The sequence below is a fragment of the Engystomops pustulosus genome, chromosome 3 (assembly GCF_040894005.1).
Source record: "Engystomops pustulosus chromosome 3, aEngPut4.maternal, whole genome shotgun sequence".
In the NCBI taxonomy this organism is placed as follows: domain Eukaryota; kingdom Metazoa; phylum Chordata; class Amphibia; order Anura; family Leptodactylidae; genus Engystomops; species Engystomops pustulosus.
The window spans coordinates 205,358,659-205,377,549 of record NC_092413.1 but is presented as its reverse complement, the minus strand read 5'-3'; the positions used below and the strand labels follow the sequence as shown (position 1 = coordinate 205,377,549).

The 18,891-nt window shown below is 42.2% G+C and overlaps 1 protein-coding gene across 4 annotated transcripts in view; it reads left to right on the top strand.

Annotated features, from left to right (window-relative positions):
• The window catches only part of KLHL29 (kelch like family member 29), a 613,218-nt gene that overhangs the window by 546,270 nt on the left and 48,057 nt on the right, over positions 1–18,891 (top strand). For all 4 annotated transcript variants that reach the window (XM_072143641.1, XM_072143640.1, XM_072143638.1 and 1 more), the window contains 3 exons: positions 3,185–3,383; positions 4,700–4,882; positions 9,135–9,315. In XM_072143641.1, coding sequence (XP_071999742.1) covers positions 3,185–3,383; positions 4,700–4,882; positions 9,135–9,315 — 563 coding nt within the window. The remainder of the gene's footprint in view (positions 1–3,184; positions 3,384–4,699; positions 4,883–9,134; positions 9,316–18,891) is intronic.

Sequence of the window (18,891 nt, the reverse complement as noted above, 5' to 3'; positions counted from 1 at the left end):
TGTTATAATGGTTCTGCCTGTGAAATTAGATTAATTTGCATCTTGTTGTAGCTATTATTGTTCAATTGGATACTTAGGGGACTGTGCGGAATAATAAACCAGAGCTGAAAATATTAGAAAAACTTATTGCAAAAGTTTTATAAGGCTGTTTATGTGCTGAGCGCCGGCCGCTTTATTAACCTCATTGACTTGGTTGAATATGGGATGTAGCTCTGGGGGTTAGAGGGTGCTGGAAATTTACTGGGTCTATAGGGTATCTCCGTGAAATTAATCTTTTCTCAGAGAAGTGATCCAAAAATGTATGAATGCACATTCCTAAGTGGGTGATAAAATTAGGATGTGTGGAAACTTGTGCAGTTACCGGACAGTTATCCAGTGGCGGATTAAGTGTCCCATCGGCCCTCGGCTGTTCACACGACTAGGGTTCCCCCAGCGTCCTAACCAAACTCGGGCTCATGACCGAATCTCCTCCGGTCGACGACACCACTGCAGCCCATAATGGCCCCCTTTTACAGAAATGTCCACAGCAGATGCCCCCTTTTACAGAAATTTCCACAGCAGGTGCCCCCTTTTACAGAAATTTCCACAGCAGGTGCCCCCTTTAATGAAATGTCCACAGCAAAGCCCCCATTTAATGAAATGCCCACAGAAGATGCCTTCTTTAATGAAATGTCCACAGCAGGTGCCCCCTTTACAAAAATGTTGGCAGCAGAGCCCCCTTTTTAAGAAATGTCCACAGCAGAGCCCCCGTTTATTGAAATGTCCACAGCAGAGCCCCCGTTTATTGAAATGTCCACAGCAGAGCCCATGGAGGAGGTCACTTTTTGAGATCATTTTCAGACATAGTTCAAAGTGAATAAACTGTTCATATATTAAAATCCGCCATCCAATAATAAAAATAAACATATGTACATAAATTCATATAAGTGAAAAGTGCAAGTGTTTAAACATATGTATTGTGTATGAATGCAAATCATCAATTGCACACAAACTATCATATATTCATCATTATTCCATAAAAAACAGAGTGCAACAATATGTCCTAATTAAAAAACCTGCCTTAAACAGATTATGGATATAGTCCCCGTTGTATCCGCATCATAAATAAACATAAGAATACCGGCATGAAGCTATACCCCTGAACTGGAATGTAAGCCGGAAGAGGCAGACGCGCATGCACAGACAGGCTCAGTGGATCTCTATGGGCGGATCGCTATCCAGTCTGAAAAAGTAGACAGCTAAACCCGTCAATAGACAGTAAAAAAAAGAAAAAAAAAACGCAATGCTGGAACCAAGGAAGGTAAGAATATGTAGACATATAAATGGACAACTTGGCCCTAGGAAAATAAACATATTAAGGGCTACGGACTTTGGAAGGGGTGTAAATCAAACTCACAATGCCACAAATCCCTAAACCGCAAGAACCTAATAACGTATAATATTGTCATCAAACCCCCTCCCAGGGAAAGGTGACCAAAATGAATGTTAATAACCACAACAGTAAATAGTGGCTTAAAATGACCCACATATTGGGGCTTATTTACTAAGGATCCGCGGATCGCACTTTCATTGGATTTTTGAAGTTTTCGGGATTTGCGCGCTGTGACAGGTATTGTGCCGCATGCGATTGGATTGTGGCGCAGCTGCGCCATGCGACAGATTCAGGGGCGGGCCGTCGGACGATCCGACTGATTCGAACTGAGCGCGGGATTTATGATTCAAATTGTATCGCAAGACAATGCACTTACATACACCGGGAAGAAGAAGGTGAACTCCGGCAGGACCTGAGCGGGCACATGCAGGATATCGGACACACAATCTTAGTGAATTGCGCCAGAGTGCATTATCGTCGGACACTCCATACCTCATGAACTCCACCGGACGGGTAAGTAAATGTGCCCCTTTGCGTCCGTAAAAAACCCTATGTAACTTCAGGAGGCCCATCATGCCACTTTTTTTAGACTAACCAAGAGAGAAAAAAATGGAAAAATAAATGGATAATACAGAAAAATACAGCAAAATAATAAATATTAATGTACATAAGTATAGATGATAAAGGCACATAATCCATATGCTTAAGGAGTATGACATCAATTTGTGTAAAAAAAAACCCAAAACAACAATATTTCACATGTGTGTCGAAACTATCACCCTATTTTTCTCATCATCTACATATATGACAGCAAATACCCGACAGCAACAAGAGAAGGGGAAAAACAAACATTATACTGTATTTAATTTATACTCCACATTATTACCCATTTAAATTCTCTACGTGTAAGTATGTGTTCCCGATCGCCACCTTTGCAAAGCGGGGGAATGTGGTCTATAATCCTGAATCTTAACTGTTTCTCCAGATGACCTTCTTCCAAAAAATGTTTGGGTACTGGTAAATTCGACCGTATGCTATATGTATGTTGTGTGAAACGTATTTTAATTGAAAGCAACAATTTGAAAAAAAACTTTAAAAACACCTAGAAATACTCTTCTCCACTCCTCTTGATCTGTCCTCTTGATCCCAGCACTGTCCTCCATGAGTTTTGACGCGCCGGGATCCCCTAGAAAAGAAACCTATAATTAGCAGCACGGAGCAGAGGGACAAGATGTCCGGTGCTCCGCTCTGCTAATTGTGCACACCCCTGCACCTCCCTCTCCCATGCTGGGAGCATGGGAGAGAGAGGTGATGTCACCTCCTTTCTCTCATGGTTGTCTGTTCCGCTTTTCTCTTATGGTTTTCTCTTCCGCTGTATATATTTTTTGTTACCCAGTTTTGTGCTACACTTAGAAAAGTACATGATTTATTCTCAATTTGAATCACAAAAAAATGTGACATTTTTTTGGAAATGTTAAGCGAGCGACCTTTGACCAGAGAAATGTCTGTTCCCTTCCAGCGTCCCTCCAGATCACAGACAACACCATCCAGTTGCCATATTCTCGTGGCTTTTCATTGAACCTTTTGTGGAGCGTGAATGTATTTGTACTTGTTATATGAATGACATAAGATCCCATCCTCTTTGAATACATGTTAGTAAACCCGCTGTGCGCTTCCTACATCCCGAGTCCATTCAATTCCAAGTCCTTTGTACCGTAACACATTCTTTGTTGCAGGACGTAAAGCGGAGAGAAGCTGCTATCTCCGATAAAGTCTGACACTGAACATGTTCTGTGGAATCTTCTTTTGCAGCATTCTGCAGAATTGTTGGCCGTCGTCCGCCTTCCCTTCATCCATCCAAGCTATCTGCTCAACGTTGTCGACAATGAGGAGCTGATAAAGTCATCAGAGGCTTGCCGGGATTTAGTCAATGAGGCGAAGAGATATCACATGCTTCCTCACGCCCGGCAAGAGATGCAAACTCCACGCACAAGGCCAAGACTATCAGCAGGTAATGAAAATGGGGGCCGATACGACTATTCTTTAAATTCCATGTTAGGTCCGATGGACACATATCTAGTAGAGCATAGACCTAGGTATAGTCTTGAAGTGAGTAGTATGTAGTCTATACTCAACACAGAAGAAGACAACCATGTAAAGACCAGTGAAAGTTCTAGATCTTCATTAGGACTCGTGATTATTGTCAGGTATCAAGATTTGGCTTTTCGTTCTGCATGTAGACATGTACCTTTACCTTGTCAGGTGTTTATTGCTTCTGTGTCCTTTGTAGGTCACAAATTCAACCAGATATTTTGAACTTTTTATGGATAACCCATTAAATATAGTATTTCTTTATAACATTTGACTTGGCAGACTATTCTATGTTCTTAGATTAACTAGGTAACAGTGGCCACACAATTTAGATGGTAGAACAAGACAGATCATTCATGGAACTTAGTGATTTCATTCAAATGTAGGACACAATTTTCAAACATGGCTGACTTCTTTCCATGTGATAATAGTAGGTCATTGGGCTGCTAAAGATATGTTTTGTACCTGATTTTAAATATCTCAGAATTTCTTGAAATATCTTGGCTTTACTTTGAATATTGTCCCTAAAGAGCTACACATGTACATGTGGGAGTTCAGCATTCATGTACTTATTTGTAGTACTTGCCTGTACTTGTAGTGCTTGCCTGTTACTGTCATAATGTTAGATTGTTATATGTAGATCTAAATGGACGGATCACTGCCTCCCACACAATCAGAACACTCCTCTTCTGCTGCCATCATTCTCATTGGTTCTTTAGCAACAGAATGCTTGTGTCATAACTATATCCATTTCCAGTGATGAGGAATACCTCCATCAACCCCTGGGAAACAGACCCTAGTAGCCTCCCAGCATATTTGTCTTCTGCTGTATCTCTGCAGTCAAATAAAAGCTTAGAGCTGGGGCCCACCGGAGGATCATCTGGGACTCTGGTGGGCCAGTCCGACATGCCATTTCACATACTATCCATTTCACAAAGATGAGTGAACAAGTCATTTTCCCCTACTAAAATAAACCCCCTTCTTTCCTGCTGCTATCTTTCTTTTGCTGCTTTCTCTCCACAATGTAGTGTTGTGTTCCTGCCTATGTCAGATTACTTTCTCTGTCGCACAAATTCTTGCCCTCGCTAGCGTGTAGGTCAATGCCTCCTGTAAGATCAGAACGCTCCTCTCCAGCTGTTATTGTTAATAGGGTGGAGTTAGTGCTAAAAGGTCTAAGACAATAACGTACTAGTATTCTTATCACCGCAGCTTGATGTATCCTTCTCCTCTCTGCAGGTGTGGCGGAAGTGATTGTCCTAGTTGGGGGTCGGCAAATGATAGGAATGAATCAGAGGACACTGACAGCTGTCACATGTTTAAACCCTCAAATCAATAAATGGTATCCACTGGCGAGCCTACCCTTCTATGACCGGGAATTCTTCAGTGTCGTGAGTGCGGGGGACAATATCTATCTGTCAGGTAAGAAGTTTATATAGCGGAATAATATTCTAAGGATTTACACTGGAATGTATCAAGGTTTCCCCTTGGTCTTTCTTAAATGCTTAGATGTAGGGAGGTTTTGGTGGTAATTTTCTGTAGAGAGTTGTCCATTTACGTTTTCACCAAAATGCAAAAATGTTAACATTTATTACTGTCTACAGAGTTTTAGCTAAAGGGTTCCTATGTCTGGGGAGACCTTCAATATAAAAAATGACTGCTTGATTTTGATATTCAGGAGCTGAAACTCAAACAATCAATCGTTCTCACTAGGCAACATAAATGTGGTCCTACTTTCTTCCTACAGCGGCCTCTCCTACAGTGTCCATTTAGATAAATGTTCTGTTGAGTCCTCCCGAACACTTTCTTTAGTGTATATTTCCAATAATGCTGATAGAAGGGAATGTAGAACATGATTTGACATACTAGCTGCAATGGGCAAATACTGTCTAGATTGCCCAAACTCATTTAGCAAAAAATGAAAGGTTAGAGTTATCATACAAGCTACTGAGAAGATGGAAAAATAAAGCCATGCATCTTCAGTAGCTTTTGGCCAACAAATATTCCCCTAACATCCCCTTATTGTCCCTCTTGTGGTGGCTTATTTTACTGTGGACAAATTGATTGTAAATCAGTTGTGTGTTAGGTGGTGTTAGAAAGCCACCAAACTCTCAAAATCATGTGATGGTCTTATTGATGTCATCAGAATCAACCAACCTTGATGTTTTAAAGAAAACCTGCCTGGGACTTTTGGGAAGCTAAACCCCTCAATGATCCTTATGAACCATGGTTTAGTGTGTACACACGATGGTGAGATGGTCCACCAAAGTTGTCAAATATAAGCTTACCCACCTAAAGCCGAGCAAGCACATGCCACACTTTGAAGCTGGAGGCTACTTCTTTTACTTTAGTTGGCAACCATGTAGGCGCCTTGAGTTCTAGAGTTGTCTCCACCGAGACTCCTCTTTAGAAGAGTTTTTGTTTTAAGGATAGAGGCTATTTTGGACATGAGTTCATGAAGATCAATAGCATCTCGAAAGCATCTCATGACAGGTTTCCTTTAAGGAAACTATAGGGAAATAAGTCCCACCTACAGTTTTCCGATATATACGATATTCCTTGAATCAGTATTTCCTTGTCTTCTGGGTAAGAAGCACATAAAACATCCACATCCATTTCATCTCACCACCCGAGGAGCGCCATCAGCAGAGACATTAAATTGTTATATATTCTATAGTATTTATGTTATGGGCATAGCGTTCCCTACCACATAGGGGGTCCTCTCATGAATGCTTTATGTTTATATGCCCGATAAAAGTCTTATGATCTCATTGCATTCATCAGAGCGTCTGTACTTGTGTGAGACGAAACTCTTGATGAAGAGGCTTTTAAGTCTTTATTTTCTCATGTAGGTCAGTAGGGACCACAGTGCAGATGGTATTAAACTGATCCTAGTTGTAAATCTGTGTTGAAGCTGAGGATAAAGTCATTACATTGCATTATTTATCCTGCCATACACATTCCCTTGCCTATTGGTCATCTGACTGCTGGATAGCCCAGCCAAGCAAGAAATACACTTTGAGGAGGATCAGCGTAAGACTTGTTTGGGACGTGGATGTGGAGTTTTTTTGTCTGAGTATTTGTCTGCAGGCTAATTAAATTCTATTGCTTCGGCTTCTTAATGAGGATCTGCCCACACCAATTCTATGCGTTAGCGGCAGCTCAGACAGCGAGGAGGCATTTGTAAAATAAGAAATGCTAATCAGCTCCGCGGGATCCAACGTTAGTCGGAGAAAGCTTTAGGCAGGCTTATTCTCAGCGGCATCGAGTCGGAGGCATCCATGACTTGCTCCAGGCAGACTACACTCTGGGATCTCGCTTCACTTTCCGTATTAGTACAGTTTCCTAAGTACTCAATCTTTATATCGGGATACTGCTGGTTAACCCTTGCTGCGTCCTGTCCATAGGATGGAGACAAAGTAGTGCTGTCCCAGAGTTTTTTAGAGAACTTGGTAATACATTGGCATAAAAATCACCATTCACCTCATTGGACACCTCAACATTTGTGCATTGTTTAAAAAAACATTGTTCCACTGATCCAACATATTTGGAAATATGTCTATAGCCTCTACCGTTCCTGAGTGGTCTGTGTTAAAGGGATCCTGTCAACAGGATTTCAAATATTCACCTTGTGACAGATTCCCATAGCCTTTTCAATACTAATTCCCATTCTGCTTATTATTAAAAGTTGATTAAAGTATACCTTGCTCCCTGCACAGACTCATCAGGCTCATTAAAAGTTGATTAAAGTATACCCGGCTCCCTGCATTGACAAGATGGCTCACGTAGCCCCGCCCCCAATCGGCTCACCACACCCCCTTTAACCTAATAAAATCGGGTTAAAAGTGGTCTCTTTTTAGAGATCCTTCTCTTCTTAGTGAGTGAAGCCTAATTATCCATCTCACTAAGAAGAGCCGGACTTCCCATCACTAGAACTTATAAGAGTAGTGTGCAGATAATGATGATGATTCCGTGACTCATTTTTGTGGCAGGTAAACTTTTATCAAATTTTAAAAGGGGATGGAACCAGTAACTTTAAGTATTAAATAAGAACGGGAATAAGGTTCCCATATCCTGTTTAATACAATCATTAGGCGAAAATGTGAGATCCTGATGACAGGTTTACTGTTTTCATCTCTCTACTGTCAGGTGGGTGGAGTAAGGTTGTCTTCTCCAACCAAGGATTACCCACCTGACAGTAGAAAGCATAATTAGCATAGTTACCAAAAAATTGTCATTACCCCCTGCTCCGGTCTTGGATCATCCATTTGATAGAAGATACTCTGGTTCCACCAATTTGATAGTGATGATCCCAAAATAATGGCTTTGATTACACCAGAATAGTGAGGGCTAGAGAAAAAACATTCTTACCATGCATGTGGGATGGCACCAGTTTAAGGACACAAAGGGGGTCATTTACTAAGGGCCCGATTCGCGTTTTCCCGACGTGTTACCCGAATATTTCCGATTTGGGCCGATTGTACCTGAATTGCCCCGGGATTTTGGCACACGCGATCGGATTGTGGCGCATCGGCGCCGGCATACGCGCGACGGAAATCGGGGGGCGTGGCCGAACGAAAACCTGACGTATTCGGAAAAAAACGCAGCATTTAAAAACGGAAAATGTGTCGCTCGGGACGCGCTTACCTTCACTCAGCCGGCCTCGGTGAATTCCGGCGCGTTCAGATGCTCTTCAGCGCAGCGGCGGAGGAACTACCTTATTAAATCCCGGCCGGACCCGAATCCAGCGCAGAGAACGCGCCGCTGGATCGCGAATGGACCGGGTAAGTAAATCTGCCCCAAAGTGTTGCACTTATGTTCACACAAAAATGAGAACAGTGAGATTGTGATTGGAAGAGATAAGTTTGAGAAACTGGCACAAACCAGCACATTCAAGGATTAATTGATCTCAACCAAAATGGGTAGGTTTCGCCATATGACATTACAAGGGGAGTCACACAATCCACCGAAGCATGGTAGCCTGCAGCCGCTCCTAGATTAAAACCAAGATTAAAGCAGCACCACCTAGTGGACAGATGATCGAGAAAAATGTCAGTCACTACATTTCCCGTTCCGTTCACATTTGATCTTCATTTCAACCAGTTTTTCTCATACAGTAAGAGCAAATGAGCCTTCATCCAGTCCCTGGACTCTCTATTAGTTGCTGGTATATGAGAAGGACTCTGATCCTTCCTGCTTCTAGGAGACTAGAGAAGGATCAAGTCATCACACAGAGACTTCCTTACATGTCAGAAAATCCCTGTACGCTGTTCTGAGCTCTTCTGATTGTCGATAGAGCAGGTTTTCTCTCCCAGCATGGGCTGATCCTCTTCCTAGTCAACACGAGAGCAATTAATATGGTCCCATATATGGTTCTATTCCCAACCACACAAGTCAAGAGTTTTGGATATCAACATCTATTTCCTTTCTGTCCATAAATGTGTCCACTGTGTACATATTGTCATTAAAAGTGCTCGTTAAAGGATTTTTCAGACCAAAAAAATTCTAAAAAGTGCTCAACCTTATAAAAATCATAAAATGAATACTTGAATCGGGCATTAAACCCCTGACTCTCTGTTCCTGATGCCACCCAGTCCCCACCGTTCTGCCCTTCCAGAAGCAGCATGTAAAATACATGCCCCTACTCAATGTCCTATCTCTTCATACCCTACAGGGGGCATGGAATCGGGGGTTACCCTTGCAGACGTCTGGTGCTATATGTCTTTACTCGATAATTGGAATCTGGTCTCCAGGATGATCGTTCCAAGGTGTCGGCACAACAGCCTGGTCTATGACGGCAAAATCTATACAATTGGTGGCCTTGGTGTAGCTGGCAACGTTGACCATGTTGAAAGGTAAGAGAGTTCCATGGCCTTTTAAGGTGCCTTGCAACAAGTTGAAAATTTGTTTTTACTGCCCTGTTACCTCAACTCCTGGTTCTGAGGGACTGGGCCTAAATGTTGAGCCTTAGATGATGTTTGAGCTACACAGTCCCTCTAAGGTTATCCATATACTTTAGACCGCTATCCTCCTAGTGGTTGCCCAATAAAGATTGGGAATGGTGATATCCGACGTGCCCAATCTTCTTCTTTTCCAACATCTCCCATTGGAAAGACTTAAGAGACCCTCATACATATTAGATGGTCAACACGTTCCACCAAAATCGGCATATTCTGACTATATTAATATAAGTTGATCTTAAGCAGTTTTCAGCTGGCCAGGGGCTGTCTGCATTTTTGATCCTCCACAGCCTTTCTTCTTTTGGGAGATGTTATAAATGGCTAAAGTTAAATGGGAGTTAATAAGGATAGGGCATAACTTGTTGATAAGTGTGGGTACCAGTGGTGATGGCCCCACGAATCACGAGAATGGGAGTTCGTTGTACCCCAAAATAATGAAGCGGCAGGTTGGCCATGTGAGCTGTCACTGTCTATAGAACTGATGGAGATAGCCAAGTATGGCGTTTGGCTATCTCCGACAACGCCATAGAGATGAATAGAGTAGCAGAGCGCATGTGCAACCGGAAGACCTCCGTTCTCGTGATTCATCCCACTTGATTTTTCATGGCGCTTAGGACTATTTATAGTTCTTAAAGGGGTTTTCCTGTTTGCAATTTATCCCCAAGGTAGGGAATTAATGTCTGATTGTTAGGGGTATGACTTCCAGGACCCACCATCATAACAATGGGGAAACCATCTTTCCTCTAGACGTAGTGGATTAACCCTTCTCATGGTGTAACAAAACCACTCAAAAGTTTGGTCACTTGTCCCTGTATTGTATAATCCATCGTTCCATTTATTACTTTCTTCACCAGTTTGGTCAACAACTAAATACCCATCATTTAAGGCATTAATAATCAGATTTTCCGAAGCTCCACCCTTTTCCAATTGTAGATTATGTCTCCTTCCTGAGCCTGTGCAGCAAATAGTTAACTTATGTTTGTTAAAATTAACTTTTTTTATGACAGATTTAGCATCTCTATAAATATCCCGCCCCCACCGCAGTATATTATTTATGGAGATCCGGAGAAAATAGAAGACCTTCCATCTGTGCAGTAATGAACATTTTAATTAGTTAATATCAAAACTTTTGGGTTACTGTGTGAATTCGTTCCTATGATCTCCCGCAGGGTCCTCAAGGCCCCAGTAAGAGGCTGCAAAGGAGTTAAAGTCTGTCCAATTAGGGCGTTTTTTACATAATATCCCAGCGAGCCCCGGTTTCTATATCTCTGCATTACTCAACAGGGACCCTGTAAACCTTTCTGATGGGATTTGCAAGGCTTGAAGTTATAATTAATCTGCAGTTATCTGTGCGGTGATTTATGAGCAGAGACAGCGCAGGAAAAAACAGACTAATATTATACGTCCCATCTGGTTTATTCTTTGAGATCAAATATTTTTACAGAGAAAAAAAAGGGGGGGTTAATTGGATTTTCTAATCTGACTTTTTGATGTGCCCATGGCCATAAAATTGACATTCTGAACAAAATTATGCCACAAGGCAATTACTGGAGGAAAATTCACACGCGGAGGCTCGTGCACCCGGGCGGCTCGTTAAGTGATGGTCGAAGAGGCTTCTAATTTGGATAATATAGGGAACATAGTGGTAACCCTACTGTGGTGGACGGGATATTACAGACCTGAGAGTATGCTATATGCTATATGCTAGATATTATTAATTCGAGACAAATTTTCAACATTCTGAGTAGTGGGGGCTGACTAGACCCCCAGTGATCACAAGAACACGGGTTCCATTCTTACTAATTCATGGAGTGTAAGGTGAAAGCACTCATACTGTCACTCTATTCAGTACAATGGGTGTGTTGGATATTGCTAAGCGCTGCGCTTGTGTATTTCCAGCACTGTCATTCACTGCCTGTATGCATGCCGGAGATAACCTATTGCAATACTCAGCAATTTCTGACACTCACATTGTATTGAATGGACCGTCAGGTTGAGCACTAATACTATCCATTCATTACTCCATGACCTACTATATTCATTACTACGGTAAAGTTGGAAATTGCTGAGCATAGCGATTGACTATCTCTGGCAATATCAGTCACTGTCTTTAGTAGTGTCAGAGATAACCAGGGCAGTACTCAGCTATTATAGACACTTACATGGTATTGAATGGAGCGGCATGTTGAGCGCTCATACTATCCATTCATTACTCCATGACATACTATATTCATTTCTACGGTAATGTTGGAAATTGCTGAGCATAGAGATTGACTATCTCTGGCAATATCTCTGCTACTATCACTCACTGTCTATAGTGAGTGCTGGAGATAGCCCATGGCAGTACTCAGCAATTTCCAACACTCCAATGGTATTGAATGGACTGTCATGTTGAGCATTTATACTATCTATTAATTACTCCATGACATACTCCTACAGGAGTGGCAGAAATTCTTGAGAAAATTATATTATTAACTATTCCGCTCTCTAGGAGTGCTCTAGATACCCCAGCGCTGTACTCAGCAATTTCCAAATCTGATATAGTATGGGGTGGAATGCTCGACCTAATGCTCTATTAATGTGAAAGATCAGTGGAGGTCCCAGCAGTTGGACCCTCACAATCAATCCCTTATCCTGTGGGTACAGAGTTGCAATCAAAATTTGTACAACCTCTTGACGGTTACTTCTCCTAGTTCCTTCCATTTCTCTGGTACTACTGCATCTGGTCTCCATTAGACTGCACTTCCTGAGTGTCTCCTAATGGCAGCACTGGACTGTGTTCAGCCAATACCTCTCGGTTATAACTGAGACGGATAACTGCGCCATCAGTGATTGGCTAAGGAGCCTTTCAGGTAAACCAAGCACACTGACATACTGGTTTGCGCCCCCTCTGGCAGGATCTGCTCTTCTTTTAGCTTCTTTAGCCCTTGTTTTTAGAATAAAAGGCTTTAATAATTATGCAAATTAGTGCCTAAGGGGCTCCAGACTCCATTAACACCTATGGAGCCTGGAGACCCTCACTCTCATTTGCATATTTTTTAAAGCCCTCTTTTCTAAAAACCAGGGCATAAGAAGCTAAAAGAAGAGCAGGTCCTGCCAGAGGGGACACACACCAGTATGTCGGTGTGCTTGGTTTACTATCCTTCATCCTGGTGGTAGATGTCCTTTAAGGGGATCATATAAAAAAAGAGGACTGTGCAATAAATAACACATTATAGTTGGAGGTCAGGTGTAGCATCTGCAGCTTTCTAATGGCTCCTAAATCACCTCCCAAGTCCTGGTAGATTTCCTTTAAGGCTCAGGGCCACGGTGGGACCGCACTCTTAACATCCCTTTAAGTTAATCCCCTGCTCAGTCCAGACACAGTTTATGTAGATAAATTAGACTAATAGTAAATGCATCTGTTCTATTATTTATTGAGGAGTTGTGGAACAATAAGATGAGAACAATTCAGACTCTTTCCGGATGTTTTTGGCCTTCGGGAGCAGCTCCCGGAATAAAAGAAGGAAAAACATGTTCGCTGACAATTACAGTCTCAAGTTATGTTTTTAAGATCAGCGTGACTTTTTCACTAAAACAATTGCCAATTCGGTGGCGACAGCTGTGTCCCATCATGGGTGAAATCTCGTTCTAGATGGTAAATCAAGCAGCTTGTCCCATCGTCTGTGTGAGGTCCAGGTGACACCTACTGGTGAGGCGCGGAGGATCTTCTTCTGCCTGGATCTGAGACACGCGCTTGGCTGCAGCTCCGCTCAGTTCCTGGCCCGGTTCGATTGTGAATATTGAAATGAGCCAAACCCAAAACAAACAGGCAGTAATAAAAGGCTTGGCCGTTCATCCGTGTAGGAGAAAAACACAATCTGCGCCGTTCATTTTCTTTCAAACTTACACTTTATAATAAGATGGAGGGTCAAGAGTCTGTATCACGTCCAACACCTCGAGAGCTCCGCGTCCTCTGTCGGCCATCTTGTTCTTGGCCACCGTTTCCCTGGATGTGCTTCTGAATGTTCCACCTTTCTCCGATTTAGACAGTTTTGGAGGTGAAAAGAATTTTACAAAATACAGGAAATATTTGGAATACTCAGGGCTGGTGATACATGTGGTGGATCTGGGTATTTCACACATTGTTCACATACCATACAAGATGTTAAAAGAATTGTATTCAATATAATATACTCCGGTGCGCCTTATGGCCTGCAAAATACTGTAGATAGATAGATATTAGATAGATACATACATACATACATACATACATACATACAAACATAGATATGTGATAGATAGATAGATAGATAGATAGATAGATAGATAGATAGATATGAGATAGATAGATAATAGATAGATACATACATAGATATGAGATAGATAGATATGTGATAGATAGATATGTGATAGATAGATATGAGATAGATAGATATGAGATAGATAGATAGATAGATAGATAGATAGATGATAGATAGATAGATAGATAGATAGATAGATAGATAGATAGATAAATGATAGATAGACAGATAGATAGATAGATAAATAGATAGATAGATAGATAGATAGATATGAGATAGATAGATATGAGATAGATACATACATAGATATGAGATAGATAGATATGTGATAGATAGATATGAGATAGATAGATATGTGATAGATAGATATGTGATAGATAGATAGATAGATAGATAGATATGAGATAGATAGATATGTGATAGATAGATATGAGATAGATAGATAGATAGATACATTCATACATACATACATACATACATAGATATGAGATAGATAGATAGATAGATAGATAGATAGATAGATATGAGATAGATAGATAGATAGATACATACATACATACATACATAGATATGAGATAGATAGATAGATAGATATGAGATATATAGATACATAGATAGATGCTATATAGATAGATAAAATAGAGGCAGCACAGGCATATGATGCAGGGGTGTGTTTATTTCTTGGCGACATTTCAGTGCAGTTTATACCTTCCTCGAGGCTGTGGGATGATGAAAGCTGAGCTCTCATTGGTTGTCATGGGCAACTAGAACAGTCCTGCTCTCAGACACTTCTGATAAATCTCCCCCTATATAGTTCATAAATTGTATAGATAAAGGTGTAATCCATAGTCCGTATAGAACAATAGTGAAAGCATTCTGAAATATTGTATAATTCCCAATATACTGTATGTGTGATAGGAGGAGAGGACATTAATCAGTGTGTGCGCTGACAACGTGTTACTACACTTATATGAGGTGTGAACGAAGCTGAGAACAAAACTTCCATGGAATTCTCATTATTTCTCCCTCTATACCAGTTTAGAAAAATTAAAACATATCAAGGCAGATTTATCATAGGCCGCCGCTCCTGGGGCCACAACCCCCTTTGTCAAGCCGGATACTTTAAGAGGCTTAGGCCTCTTGATGTATCTGGCGGACAGCGTGGCCAACAAGCAAGACCACGCCAGGTACTAAAGTTCCAACCAGGAACCAAAGTTCACTTGTGTCTCCAAGGATCGCAGGTGCAACATCCCCCACCGGGGCCTAGACTTTTTTCTATGACTGGACCAAGCCATGGCCCAGAATACCTGAGTGTCCGGCTAGTGCGGCCTTGCGCTCAGTGATGATTACGGGGCTTGGTATTGGGAGCAGAAGCCTCGTCCACAGCCTGGAAGGTCTCCAGCAGGTGGTGTGTGCAGGAAGATCTAGGGAGAGGCTGATGCTATGGCTTCTCCTGCAGGCAACCCCGGTGTGTAGATAGGGATCCCTGGTGATGAAGGATGGGGCTGTATACCTTGGTGGTATACAGCGTGGTCCAGGGATCACTCAGAGGCTGGTTGGGAAAGCATAACTTACAATTCTTTATTGGCAACAGGCAATGGCCATAACAGCAGCAAAACTTCAGCTGGATAGAGGTAGCTGGTTGGATCTTAGGTCCTCAGGAAGGAGTGCAAAGCCTGGTAAATAGCTTCAGGCTGGGCTTGGTTGTGTTGGGGCAGAGTCCCAGAGTCCAAAATTACAGCTGCGTTACTATATTTCCACGCTGGAGACCCCTAGTGAGGTGATCAGGTTCACCGAGCAGCTCTGGGCATGGAGGGATGAGTTTCGCAAAACCTACCTAACCCTTCGCATTGGTAGGGGCGTTGCACAGGCACTTTCAGTAACACGTTGTGCCTGCCCCTTCCACCAGCCACCGCGCCCCTCAACGCCCACATGGCATGGAGATGGTATAGCCACTATTTTAAGCGCAAATTCTTGCACTGCACAAGAATTTTCTATTATCTGCTATTGCTATTGTTATGTTCTATTTGCATAGAAGCAGTCATAAATCTCCCCCATCATTTTCTTTTTGTGTTAAACTTACTTTTTAAGGGGCCAGTACACCAACTTACAGCTGATTGGTGGGTGACACATTTAATTACCCAGAACTTTTAGGCAGCACGATTGTTGTAAAAAAAAAAATGGACATTTCCTTTAAATGTTTTGCCCAGGTTTGTAGCTATTTACCAATAGCATGTGTCAAACATAAGAAAAATTGTGAAAATCCAGATATCATGTGGCTCTTTAATAATGCAGCATCATGGCCGCCACGTTTCAGCTGGAAAACAGCTGTTGCCTCGCTGCGTTGACAAGGAAGCGTCATGTAAATCATGCGAACGGTTAAAATCGCTTGGCTGATATAATCCTTGAAAAGAGCAGTTTATGCCTGTCTTAAATCAGTAATTATATTTAACGAGGGATCATATCATTGCTTATGAGAATTCCATCCCAAACATTCCGGCTCTGCTTTGTGGATTTTCAATTTCGGAGAAACAATCAAGACATTATTCACGAAACAGAGAGCTAATGCCACTGAGATGAGAGTCATTAGTGAGCGCTGAGCTGTGGATGTGCTGCGTGCAATGAGGCCCTCGCTGGAAGACAAGAAGCAGCCCCAGCCACAACGTTAATAACATTTACAGGATGGATTTTGGCCTTTTTTTTCCAGTGGACATTGCAGGAATTTTGGAAAAATGCACCTGGAAAACAACTTTTGTTGTAGTCTGATAATCTGTCACCTGATCATGTCCAATTGTTATAGTTGTACAGTTTATGAGTTTACCAGCCTCCTCGCTATTCTGCTGGTGCAGTCACTGTGAACATACATGACATTACTTATCCTGTACTGATCCTGAGTTACACCCTGTATTATACCCCAGAGCTGCACTCACTATTCTGCTGCTGGTGCAGTCACTGTGTACATACATGACATTACTTATCCTGTACTGATCCTGAGTTACATCCTGTATTATACTCCAGAGCTGCACTCACTATTCTGCTGCTGGTGCAGTCACTGTGTACATACATGACATTACTTATCCTGTACTGATCCTGAGTTACACCCTGTATTATACCCCAGAGCTGCACTCACTATTCTGCTGCTGGTGCAGTCACTGTGTACATACATGACATTACTTATCCTGTACTGATCCTGAGTTACATCCTGTATTATACTCCAGAGCTGCACTCACTATTCTGCTGCTGGTGCAGTCACTGTGTACATACATGACATTACTTATCCTGTACTGATCCTGAGTTACATCCTGTATTATACTCCAGAGCTGCACTCACTATTCTGCTGCTGGTGCAGTCACTGTGTACATACATGACATTACTTATCCTGTACTGATCCTGAGTTACATCCTGTATTATACTCCAGAGCTGCACTCACTATTCTGCTGCTGGTGCAGTCACTGTGTACATACATGACATTACTTATCCTGTACTGATCCTGAGTTACATCCTGTATTATACTCCAGAGCTGCACTCACTATTCTGCTGCTGGTGCAGTCACTGTGTACATACATGACATTACTTATCCTGTACTGATCCTGAGTTACATCCTGTATTATACCCCAGAGCTGCACTCAATATTCTGCTGGTGGAGTCACTGTAAACATACATGACATTACTTATCCTGTACTGATCTTGAGTTACATCCTGTATTATACTCACTATTCTGCTGTTGCAGTCACTGGGGCTTATTTACTAAGGGTCCCGCGGCCGCATTTCCGACGGGTTTTCCGTCGTTTTCGGAGATCACGCCACTGGGACTGGCATTTAGAAGGGGATTTTGTTGCATCGGCACCGGCTTTCATGCAACAGAAATTGGAGGGTGAGCCTTCGGACGATCCCACTGATTCAGACAGAGCGCAGGATTTAATAGTAAAAATGTGTCGCAAGCCATGCACTCACATACATCGGGAAGAAGAAAGTGAACTCCGGCAGACCTGAGCAGGGAAGCGACACTTGCAGGAAATCGGGCGCACAATCTTTGTGAATTGTGGCAGAGTTCACCACTGTACAAACATGACATTACTTATCCAGTACTGATCCTGAGTTACATTCTGCATTATACACCAGAGCTGCACTCACTATTCTGCTGTTGGAGTCACTGAGGCTCATTTACTAAGGGTCCGCGGAGTGCATTTTCGCCAACGATTTTGGTTTTGCGCCGCATTTAACAGGGGATTTTGGCGCACGCGATCAGATTTTGGCGCATCAGCACCAGCTTGTACGCGGCACAAATCGGGGGCGGCCCGTCAGACAACCCGACGGATTTGAATTAACATTTCGAATTGTGTCGCAAGACACACACTTACAAGCACTGGGAAGAAATTGAACTCCAGTGGATCTTGGCGAGGAAGCGACGGAATGCAGGAACTCGGGCGCACGAGCTTCGTGAATCGCGGAGGACTTCATCTTCATCGGACCATCCGAATCGGGGTTCGTGACAGGACCAGGTAAGTAAATTTGCCCCACTGTGCACAAGACAAAACTTTTTGCAGATTTTCATGGTCATCAATGCTGACAGATCCCTTTAATGCACATTATTTTTGATACTGTCATTTTTATTTGTCAAGCCATTCTGTAACTACTATGGCATTTGCCCTGTGAGTATCTGAATCTTGACCAGACATTAAGAATTAGTCCAACAATATAATATTACAGTGCATGTATTGAGCTCTCCCAGCCACATTTGCAGGAAATTTTCACTCGGCGGATCGATGTTGAGTCACTATTCATCTTGTAGTCTGCCACCTATACACAGTATTAATGCACAAATCAATATGGTGGGCAGCGAAGGATACTGTCAGAAATTTTCACACAAAAAGACAGACATTTGTGTTTCTCCAGACACAGATATTTGTTCTTGTTTTCTCGACGTTATCTTGCAATTTTGTGAAAATTGGAGTCTAAGTGGTAAATTAATCGATCGCCTGAGCACAGGTGGGCTGCAAGCTTTTAAGAATATTTAGCGGTATTTGATTTCTTGGATTCAATGACAATAGAGATGCTTGTTTAGTTCAAATTAGCTCCTGTTCTTGCTCTCAACTCAATGGGAAAACTTTTTACTGCTTCCTAATACCTAAACATATTGAATGTGACACTAGCTAGGCCCAAAAAACAAGGTTGGGGGCTACAGGGA